The sequence below is a fragment of the Pyxicephalus adspersus genome, chromosome 4, assembly GCF_032062135.1.
Source record: "Pyxicephalus adspersus chromosome 4, UCB_Pads_2.0, whole genome shotgun sequence".
NCBI classification, from domain to species: domain Eukaryota; kingdom Metazoa; phylum Chordata; class Amphibia; order Anura; family Pyxicephalidae; genus Pyxicephalus; species Pyxicephalus adspersus.
The window spans coordinates 58211455-58223697 of record NC_092861.1 but is presented as its reverse complement, the minus strand read 5'-3'; the positions used below and the strand labels follow the sequence as shown (position 1 = coordinate 58223697).

Here is a 12243-nt window from a genome sequence, read left to right as displayed (position 1 = left end):
ATATTGTTCAGCCATTTGCCCTCAGTCAGATGTATTGTTTGTATTGGAGTTGTTAGGGATAGCTGACAAGTCTGTGTATGAAGTGTTTCTGTTTTAATATGCTTTAATGCATCATGTTCAGAAATATGGACTGAAGTAGTGAATCTCCCTTGTTATCCTGTTCTATAACACTGTGAACAGCTTTAATGCATGCCACACACATGTAATGTAAAGGATTTGGTCCCTCTCCTCATTGTAAAGTATTTTTTCGGTATTGGAATATGCCTTCTATGACATTACTCCCAATTATTAGCAACATGCATATCCCATTGACTTCAATTTGTTCACATTTTAGGAAAGATTTACAAAACTGCTCTCGATTTGAACTCAGATCTGTTTAGTCATTACTGATCATAAGAACATCACAATAAAAATAAATCCAAAAGCTTAAAAATAATATAATTATTCACAGTAATGCTCTGCTTAAATTTAAAGAATGATAGAATATGGCAGACTAACGTATAAAGGTTAGAGAGTTGAAGCTTAACCAAAGTGCTTTTTTAACAGCTTGTTTTTTATGTTATTGATAAAATTAGCTTATGGGTATGACAAAGAGGTTTAGAATGCCTTTAAGACTATACTACATACTCAACTAATAAAATTGTTTTTCTTTAATAATCTTCCAGAAAACCACAGAGCACTCTCTTTGAATCCCTGTTTTCAGATGTGGGACCTGCTTTGGATGATTGGATATCTGTTCTTTACAGTATGGCTTCTCTCAAATCTGTGAATTCGCTACAGGAGAACCTGGCTGATGAAGAACTATTAGGACTAAAGGAGTACTTTTTACTAGATGTAAGATTAAAGACACTAAAATTCATGTAAAGGTTGCCACTTCTTATGCTTGGATGAAACTTTTTTTTGTAGATCTGGAGGAAAGCCTATTTTCAAGTATCTCTATCATGTGACATAGAAAAGTAACTGTCCAGTGTCTTAGCAAAGAACCTTTAGTGCCACATCTTACCTTCACTGTTCATGTCCTCCCTCAGAAATACATTATTATCATATGACCAGAAATGTCCTACACATTAACATGCTTAATCCTATTTATAGGTCACTTAGATACTGAGGGCTTATTATAAAATAGGAAAATAGGAAAGCTTGCTTTATACCCCAAAATTTGTGATTTTAGGGGGCTCCAGCCACTATTAAAATAGCAGACAGGAACTCTGATGGTAAGATTTAGCAAGTGTATTATGCAGGTAGGGGGTTACTCTGTTTCTTATGTGCACATTATTCTGTCTACTTTCTTTTTATTTAGGGATTTATGGGTTGAGTACCAGGTGTAAAGTCTCGGGATTTACTCAGACTGCATCCAGCGCACTTTTCACCAAAAGGGTGTAACAAACACAAGTTTTTATTGGAATAACTAAAAAAAAACAAGTTCTTTGCAGCAACTCAGGAAGGTATAAACATTAGAGAAAATGGCTTACTTCAGCCTAGTGGTGTAAATGTCCATAGTGCATCAGAACGTCCCCACGATAAAGATGAGTCCAATACAAGTCTCTTGTGAGGGTCCAATCCCCAGCATTGGGTTTCCACAGTCCATTAACCCAAACAAAATCCAAATCAGCATCAACATAAACACCACTTCTTAGCTTGTCTTCCCCCACAAGCTTGTTTGCAGGCTACTTCCTGCAACTCTACTTCTCTTTCCATCTTGCACACCTGAGCCCTTATGGGATCCCCACCTTCCTGCTGGCCAGGTGCAAGTCGTCTTGTGTACTCAGATGGACTGAAGAGGCCCACCCAATCCTTCCCCTTCAGTCTGGAGTCCAGGTCCAGTGACAACAATTGAAAACATAGCAATAAACCTGCCTAACATAAAAATAATCCTGAACTCCTATCCTGACACACCAGTCTAAAAGGGCCATATAGGGGAAATATACCTTCCATCCAGGATCCAACCCTGCAATCCTGTACGCAGGTAAAAAGACTTTTTCACCTCTGCAACTGAAATCCAGTACTGTAAATTTCTCTGGCCATCTCCTTCCCTTTAAATGCATGTTGCTTATGCGTCTCTAGGCTCACTAATGTAATTTAACTAAAAAATTATTTAGCAATAAAAGAAGAGTTTCTCACACATTACTAGCTCTATAAAAGTGGATGGACATGCTTCATTTTGGGCTGTACAAATATATCTAAAACGTGTTCTTATATCTTAATCTCCAGATCTCAGCATAACATGTAACTTGAGTCATCGGGATTCCCATTAATTAAAAATAGTTCAAGCATTACATAGAAATTTATGATTTCTGGTGAATCATATAGAAAATTACACCCATTTACATTTGCTGCAAAAGCCACAATGGTTCTCAGAAAATCTGACCACACTGTTTGTACAGCACAACATGACATGATTACCAATATATTAGATATATCTGACTGTCCTAATGCTCTAAATGCAAACTGAAATGATTATTTCAATGGATGTTCTTTATTGTTCTATACAAAGGGCTTGATTTATTAAAACTATTGAGGACTGGAGAAGATAGACTATCATGGGAGAACATAGATGATCTAGCAAATCTGGAATGGATCTGGTTGAGGATTGAAAACATTTGCCAACTAAAACAAATGATTTTTAAGAAATCCATTCCAGGTTTCTTGGGACACCCAGGTTCTTTCATAATAGTCTATCTTCTCCAGTCTTGGAAAGCAATAATAAATCAGGCCCTAAGAGTTTTAAAACCAGCAAAGATCGTTGTAATTATATAGTAAAATGGCTTTTTATGGCCTCCTCAAGACTTAAATTTAAAACAAAAACAAATGTAACTGAAAAGGCAAGGTACATGAGAAATAAAACCGGAAAAAAACATCCTTTAGGTAAATGGCACAATGTACTGACTTGGCCAGAAAGAATTTTCCATTAGTCTGTATTTACTGTATACTTTAGTTTTATACTAGATGTTACTGTGATTGGAGTAATTATGTGAATGCTGTTTACCTTTTAAACATACATCTTGGTCCTGTTTATAAAAGAGGGAAATCAGACATTCTCTCAAACATTCCCTCCTGGGAATCTTCCAGGTCTATGTGTTTCAATTGCTGTGATTGAGTCGCTGATTTATAAATAGAGCCCTTGCTATTTTTTAAAGATAACACTATTTTTAAAAATATTTACATATTATGGTCTCACTGTTAAGGATAAATTCTGGGCACAAAAATGCTTGTTGAAATATATTCCTCAATAGTCATAGATAGAAGTCCACTTCGTGGACATTTGCAACCCCAGTTGAAACTTTAAAAATAGTTAAAATACTAGTGACATCATCACATATCTACAGCTACACATATCTTGAGTGGAGAGCTATAGGAAGGTCCTAGCAAGTAATATCCACTACAGGCTAACAGCAAAAACCTACAGTGGGAACATTAGAAGACACAAGGGGAGATATTAGTCTTTAATATAGGAAGTTCCCTTGCAGAGGCAAAATAAAACAGAAAAAAATTACACAAAAAGAGAAGATTCAAGAATACCAGAAAATAGGTATTCTTCCAACTGACTATCACTATAAGATACTGTAAACTGTGAATATAGCGATTTTTAGCAGGGGTTCCCTGAATACCTGAAAATTATTATAAGGGGTCCCTCGTGTTAGAAAGGTCAGGAAACAATGGTTTGGTTCATAGCTCACCTTGACGTAATAATTGTTTATCAGTATGTATTGTAATTTATCCACTATTGTGCTTGCTTTTATGACACCAGATATTGGAAAGGCTTATACAGACTGTGCAGGGATTGCTATGGATTATTCTTGTTGGCTTTATAATATATAGTTTGTAAAGTAAATGCTGATGATAACCAGCACTCAGCACTTTCAAACTTTTCATTCTTCCCCTGTGTGCAGTGTTGCCCACAGGTCATTTAACAAGCCCAATGTTACTGTCATGAAATGACTACATTAAAAAGTATCAAGCAGAATTATGCTTTCTTGACATTTCAGACAAATGATGATGAAATGCGAGAACTGAAAGAACAGGGATGGCGGGCCATTCACAGCCTGAAGTCAGAGCTCAGAAATGAAGGTGTTCTCATGGATGATCTTCCTGCTGCAGCATCAACTCTAGGTATGTGATTTATTTTGGCACTTTTAGCTAATAGAAAATGGAAATCAGGATTAATGAATAAAACAAGGCAATGACTATGTGTACATAACAATAGCCGAAAGAAACCAAGAAAAAAAAATAGAAAAAGTAAAGTACGTTTTGTAATGATTTTTTAACAATAAACAGTTTTTATTTTATTTATTTTTTTGTTTGTTTTTTTAAACTACTACAAGTGCTACTTGTTACTGCACTTTAAAGACAAATGAGCAGTGGGTTACTTTGATCAGTAGAAGAAGTAGGGTTAGCTGATCCCTGACCATTCTAGAAAAACAAAGCAGCATATTAGCATGGCTTTTACTGCTACCAATTTCAGTAACATATCAAAAGATATGATTGTTAGTTTGTAAGAGGAAAATGGGCCTTAATTGTGATTCAAAAACACAAATCATTATATCCAGGGGGCCAATGGAGGGACTGGGTTCAAGGGCATCAATGCCTCATTGTAATACCTGTATTTCCAATTAAAAGCCTAAAAGATATAAGGGTTCGGGAAATAAGCATCTGTTTTTTTTTTCAGTTATGCTTGAAATATTTTAGGATTCTGCGTTACATAAGAATTTGGAAATTCTCCTTTTTTTACATTGGCATCCAGAAATTTTTAAAGTCCACCAATGCCCCCCACTAAAGTTCACCAATGCCCCCCACTTTAAAGTGTTCATAAAACTATGTAAGGTTCACCAATGCCCCCCACTCCCATTTGTCAGTGGTGATCAGCAAACCCCTTCTCATAATGCAAATTAAATTGAAGGACCATTCTAGAGGTCATGGGGCCAAGAACTATAATATTTTGTCAAGTTGGTTTTGGCCTGTTGACTCATGTTTAGGTGCTCTTGGAGAAAGAAGACACTATATGCAGGCATCTGCAGTCTTGTTATTGATTGCCAATGACGGAATAAAATATTTTTTCTGCTACTTGACTATTTTATACATGTTCATAATTCTAGAAAGGAGTTACTGTGATTGGAGTAATTATGTGAATGCTGTTTACCTTTTAAACATACATCTTGGGCCTGTTTATAAAAGAGGGAAATCAGACATTCTCTCAAACATTCCCTCCTGGGAATCTTCCAGGTCTATGTGTTTCAATTGCTGTGATTTATTTGCTGATTTATAAATAGAGCCCTTGGTTTTTTTTAAAGATAACACTATGTTTTAAAATGTTCATAAAACTATGTAAAGTTCACCAATGCCCCCCACTCCCATTTGTCAGTGGTGATCAGCAAACCCCTTCTCATAATGCAGGGGAATTACTTACAAAGATATCAATTTAAAAAGTTTGTGCAGCAAAGCTTTTTATGGTTATTGTTCCATTCCAACATTGAAAGGAATGTAATTAGTAATGTAGGACAGGGAAGTCTATTTACAGTTACTTTGTGAGGTGCTCACTGGAATCAATGGTATTGATGAACCCTATTTTACATGTTGCCTAGTTGTATAATGTATATTAACCTTTGCTTTTAACAGAAGACCTAGTTCCTGATCATTCTCATCTACAGAAAAGGGACCTCATGATAATCAATGAAGAAAGAAAACAATACCAAGGTACAGTGTACAGATTGCCAAGTGCCATGATTGTCATTAAAGAGAAAATTCTTTGTCAACAAATAGCTGATTTTATTCTAAAGCAAAGCTTTAAATAGTATATAAGAAAACTAAAGATTATGGATTTTCTTGATTTCATCCCCAAGGGGTACAGAAATGGAATCGGCATTCCAAATTATTTAGAGTTTTTAGTGGAAAAGAAATTGGAAATACATATTCAAAATTGATTTGATAGTTTATTTGTATTTGTGAGTGTGCATAGGTTCATGGAACACTGGCTTATCTGTAGCCTTGATTGGCTGCATTAATATAAGCTTTGTTTATGCTTATTGTAGTTTACAAGTAGTTTGGCAAGTCAAATGTACAACTGTGCTTTCCAAATCAGAAATCCTTCTGCAAATTTCCAAACCATGATTTTTTTTAGTTTCCAGCACAAATTGAAATTATGATTTAGTGATTTCTGCCAGTTTTGTAGTATTTTGTCGATTTACCTAAACTTGATTTGTTAATACTGCACAGGTTGTCCGGGTATGGCAGAAACACTTGACGAAGTTGAGTCTGTTAAAGAGAAGTACAAGTGGATCTTGCAAATACCAGAAAAAGAGCTGACAATGACATTCCAGGAGGTAAGAATCACACTTCCTAAAGTTCACTTTATATGGGAAACCATCACTAGTGTTGGTGTTCGAATTCGGGTTGTCCTTATATTCAACCGAATATGGCCGTTCAAATTTGGATAGACCCAACCCAAAAAACACGGGATTCGATGGTGCAAATTCGTGTGTAAAAAAATGTGTTAAAAAAAATTTAAAAAGTATGTTAAAGTAATTTATTGAATGTGTGTGATTTGTTTAACTAACTTTTACATTTTTTTACAGGTGGGAATCCTCTTGTGAGTGTGGGATCCCCAGGCACTAGAGGTTAAATGGGGACAAGTCTCCCCATTCATCACCTCCAGTGCTCTGTGATTGGCTGAGGAAAGCTCTATCCAGGAACACAGGACTCCTGTGTTCTTGGATAGAGAAACTCTATCCAAGAACACATACAACTAGTAAAGGGCTGCAAGAGCAATCAGGGAATCGGGGGCTGTCAGCTCTGCTCCCCTGATTGCTTTTGCAGTTCTTCACAGTCCCTAAAAAACACCCACATTTTCCCACCATTGACTTTAATGGTGTTTAAATTCGGCATTTGATCACGCAAACAATATCCCACTATTCCATCGAATAGCTGTCCAATTGAATAGTGAGATATTCAATTACCAAAAAATCAAATACCAACACTAATCACTAAGTGCCTGGATGTGGTGTTCATTTTCTTTTAAAGTGTTCTAAATGCTCACACACTAATAAGCAACTATTGATAAAGCATAAGAAATCAGTATTTGGCTCCTAACTTTAAACTGGTCAAGCAAAGCCACAAATTAAATTGAAGGACCATTCTAGAGGTCATGGGGCCAAGAACTATAATATTTTGTCATGTTGGTTTTGGCCTGTTGACCCATGTTTAGGTGCTCTTGGAGAAAGATGACACTATATGCAGGCATCTGCAGTCTTGTTATTGATTGCCAATGACGGAATAAAATATTTTTTCTGCTACTTGACTATTTTATACATGTTCATAATTCTAAAAAATTCCAGAATACAACAATATAAAAGGTATGTGGCTGGAATACACTTAAATTGTTTTTTACATTAAACACATTCACCTTCTGACCAATCTTGCCAGTTTATGTAAAAAAGGTATAAAATAAGCAAATATAATATAATATTGGTCACATTGACTGAAATAATAGCACTTTGTATCTTCTATATTTATATCTCTTAGATCCTTGTGGACCTTGGATCAAAGAATGGTAAAGGCTTGTATAGAGCTCGAGTTCGAGTTTGCGTGGCTGGGAAGTCCACATCGTTTATCAGCCTTGTTGGTTTGGAAAACAACTCTTTTTACCGTACCATGCCAGGACTCATTGCTCTTTCAATGGACACCTTGAAGACTTAAGAAGTTCAATGTAAAAATCAAATTACTCGAAAAAGAAAACAAAGGTCCAATCGGACCAAGGGTAGTAAAACCCATTTGTGCTTGTTCATTCAAGGAGCTCAAAGGGAAGGCTATGGCTATACCTGGTACACGGTAAAGTGAATACCATATATATCAGTTTTCTCCAAGGGTATATTAGACAATGAAGATGCTGGACCTTTGAACTTGAACAAAACAAAGAAATATGTTTTTTATTTTAATTCTAACCAAATGGTAAATGGCAAGATTTGAGCTTTTATTTTGGCCAAGATCCTTAATTTTATGCTACCCCAATAACCACTTTTTATCATGGACCACTTTTTTATTGGACCAAAATTGAAATGGACATATTCATGAAAAAGTATGCATTATATTTATAAATGCACTTCTTGAAATCAACTGCACTATGAATTCTAATGGTATTTGTACTTTATGCACTAAGAAGAAAAAAAGGCAAAGAAAGATCTGTTCTGTTGATCTACACCCAAATGGATTTGATCATCTTTGTTATTTATACAGAAGGACATGGGAATGAACACCCTCCAAAGTACTTGCTGTGTTAAAAAATGCCTATCTGCACATTAAATATAAGGTTTTTGGATGAATATTTTTTTCTAACATTTGTTTCTTTAAACATGCTTTGGTTAGAAAAATCAGACATGGTCCAATCACAAGCATTGATTAATATCAAATTTTTTTTAAAATAAATGCTGTCAATCACATACCTGCAGCATCATTTCAGTCCCATTTCTTCCTGGTGATGGTAAAGCTAACTTGTCCCTTGAAGCAAATTCTTTTTGTTCAGCAAAGCAACCTAAAACTTGTGATGAGTCAGTAAGAATATGCACAATAAAGATAGGAGGATATGGTTCAGCTTTTGTCAGGAAGTGTTGGAGCCTAGGTCTCCATGTCCCAATATTTGCATGTAACAGTGGAGTTTAAAGACACTTCATGTTTTAATATATATAAATGTAATACTTTTAAGCATTTGTGTTTATTTTGAATAGAAAACTGCTGTCACTTTTCCCCTGGGGGTCCAATTGGGGGGTTTATTCTTCACTTTTGGGTCTGAAAACTTAACTGGAAATATGAAAATAGCTTTCCATTGTGTTGAGCATTCTCCCATTTACAGCTTACACAGGAGCAGGTTTCTCATCAAAAGTGTTTTGTCTTTATTCTTGATTTAGTATCAATTTTTAATTTTGGATATACCAACACTTAATTCCTGGGTTCTAACCCCTCGAGCAATGCTCTGATCTGTTGATCCCTTGCTTTCCCACAACCTCACGACTGCCTAGCACACAAAGTTATGAAGTGGCTCTCTGTGGGACCTCAATAACTACTTTTCAAAATTCGATGCAGCTGTTGTCTGAGTGAGAGCGACAGAGCGGATAAAAGATGTTGTGACGTCAAAACTTTGTACACAAATACAAACCCCCCCACTGTGGTGCTACCCAATTTCTCTCAGTCCACAATGCCAATTGCTGAAACAAGGTTGGCCTGTCAGATTTTTTTCAGCACTGTGGGGTTGACAACAAGCTAGGAAGATTTGCATTTAAAATGTGAAAATAAAATGTTGCTTTGTTAAAAATATGGAAGCATGTGAATATTTCCAATTTCAAAGTAAAATGTAATAGTATATAGTGATATCCAGAGCAAATGTGTGACCACTAGAAGATTAGCATTAGTAGTTTTTGACTTCCTGCAACAAAAACAATTGTGAATACTACAGTTACTTTTAGTGAGGCCTTGCTGCATAACATCATCTACACTTGTGTCTAGAGTCTAATCTTCACAGTGAATGGACCTGGAACCTCATCATTTTTATTATTTATTTATTGTGTATGTCTCTGTTGGGCAGATTTGCTCTCCATTTGTTTTGGTAATAATTGTGATCACTACAGAAATTAATGAGGTATTCAAAATGTTACCGTTGTCAAGTAGATAAACAGAAATATACCGTATTTTTTGCCGTATAAGACGCACTTTTTCTTCCCCAAAACTAGGGGGGAAAAGTTAGTGCGTCCTATACAACAAATGTGTTATAAAATAGATAAAATAATATACTCACCCGATACCCGATCCTGCGTGTGTCTCTTCTCCTCTCTGGCCGCATGTAGCGTCTGTCTCCTCTCCTTTGGCAGCAGCGTGTGTCTTCTCCTGTCTGTTGTGCAGAGCGAAAGAAGCCTGCACAGCCCACCTGCTGTTCCCTGTCCTAACTGCCGTACAGTGGAAAAAAAGCACAGAGTGATCAGAAGGGGAATTTGAATGACACAGAGTGATCAGAAAGGGAATTTGAAAGGCACAGAGTGATCAGAAAGGGAATTTGAATGGCACATGAGTGATCAGAAGGGGAATAATCTTTCAGAATCTTTTTTTTCCAGATTTTCCTCCTTTAAAATTGGGTGCGTCTTATACGGCTTATTTACTTGAGGATGCCTGTTGAAATTACAGCTTTTAAAAATAAAAAGATATTTCCCTCCCATTTGGAGAAGTTTCCTCTGACTTCCTGTTACATCTTTGGGACAGGAAGTAAAATTTTCCCAAACACGACATATACTTCAAACAAAAAAGCACATGAGGTTTTACCCAACACTGTATCCAAAAAATAAAATATTGCTGAAGGGTATAATTTTAATACCAAAAGTCGATCCAAACACTAACCTAGACTAAGACCAAACACTATCTGAATGTGTATATTAACCTCTCATATTTTCTATCTTAAAAAATACCATTGAAGGTTTTTTTCATACATGTTTAAAATATCTGCATGTGTCTTGTGCATGCACATTTACCAGACATTATTTTCTAGATGCGCTTTAAGTTCAGTCAGGATTATATTTGAAGCTTATTATGTGCATTGTGTGTACATTATCACCTTCATGGTCAAATCATGTTTATATAATATTGTGCAACTAACTACATCTTGTATAGATAATGTCAGAATAGTTCAATGGTGCTTTTCACTTTCCCTTCCACTTCTTTCCACCAGTCTGCAGTGTACAATGGATATTACACATGTCATTCATACAGCATTTGTAGCAATTTTAATACAAAATACTTACAGCTAGTAAATGACTTAATAAGATAACTTTAACAACTATAACAACACTTTGTGATTTGGAAATAGGACTGGAAAGGAGTTAAGTCATATAACATGTACATAGAACCCAAACATCCTCCATATGCTAGGACTGTCCTTCCTTTGGAACCAAACCCTTCTGTGCATCTTCCCTTCCTTATTGTCCCTCTTTGCTACACAAAGTTTAGACATTTATAAAAGATGTATTAGCAAACCATCATGAGGGTTTTTCTGCATTTAACCCTTCAGTCAGATGCTAAATTATTGCATTTTATATTTTGATACTTTTTCAGTATAAATCAAAACTAGTGGTGAAAAAAACACAGTCAATCTGTGCAAGAGAATGTGTAAACTGGAGGTGTTGTTTGCCTGTACACTTTTAGTCAAAAGGTTTCCCTCTTTCCTATTTCAGGAACTTGGAAAGCATGCATGTATGTGTGCTTATTATGCTTAAGAGGTTTCTTTATTACTGTCTTGTTTATAACTGTCTTGTCCTTTTGGCATTTAACTGTGACTCATATCCTTCTATAAATTCTACTGCAATGTAACCATCAATCTACCGAGCTTCAGCTACTGCCTTCTTATGGCTGAATAGCTTTTATTTACACATATTTTGGGAAATATTTCTAATTTGGTCATTTAGGGTATTATTAAAAGTATTATTAAAAAGGTTTTTCAGTTGTTTGAATTGTAGATGCTTCTTTTTGCCTACAATTTCACCCCAGCGGTTTATGTAATGTGAAAAGAGTTCACTCACAATATTAGGGAAAAGAATGAAACTTTCAGTGCAGATTCACCCTGAACATTAAATGATATACCTGCCTGTCTGCATGTGGCCAATAATTATTTTCTTTGGTAACCAATTGCTTAAATAAAGAATCATGAAAAAATGATATTATTAGTGGGAACTGGAAAAAATAATTTAGGCAAACAATTTTTTTTTTGAAAAGTCTTTGATAAAGTTTTTTATATCTGCAATAAATGAATTGAACTAAGCATGTAATTTTAATCATTGTTTATTCAATAAAATAGAAAACATGAATTGTACACAACAAATAAATAATAAACTATGCATTTTATCCAAACGCACTTGGTAGGTCTTTTCATACACTTTAAAGACTAAAGATTTCATTAGGCTTTAGATATTACATTTTTAAGTAATTGTTAAACAAATATCAGTACTAATTGATTGCTCAATGCATAAATATTGGTTGTTACTATTTTACCAAAAGATACATTTGTATTGTATTTCATTATACATTTTTTTCTTAAATCCTAGTTTACTAATTGGTTTATTATGCATCATTCAACCCTATTTATCACATACATGTAATTGTACCTTTTAATTAAAAAGTCAGTGAGTATTCCATTTTTGCCATGTTTTTGTCACTCATTAGTTAAAATGATAAGATTTAGAACTTTTTTTTAACCGGATGAGTAGAACTGTATTCCCT

The 12243-nt window shown here is 35.1% G+C and overlaps 1 protein-coding gene across 1 annotated transcript in view; it reads left to right on the top strand.

Moving 5' to 3' along the window:
* The window catches only part of PRSS56 (serine protease 56), a 45272-nt gene extending 34951 nt beyond the window's left edge, over positions 1–10321 (top strand). Inside the window, exons 14-18 of the mRNA XM_072410172.1 lie at positions 666–834; positions 3987–4110; positions 5614–5691; positions 6211–6317; positions 7516–10321. Of these exons, the coding sequence (XP_072266273.1) occupies positions 666–834; positions 3987–4110; positions 5614–5691; positions 6211–6317; positions 7516–7689 (652 nt within the window). The 3' untranslated portion in view covers positions 7690–10321. The remainder of the gene's footprint in view (positions 1–665; positions 835–3986; positions 4111–5613; positions 5692–6210; positions 6318–7515) is intronic.
* Positions 10322–12243: the final 1922 nt, after the last annotated feature.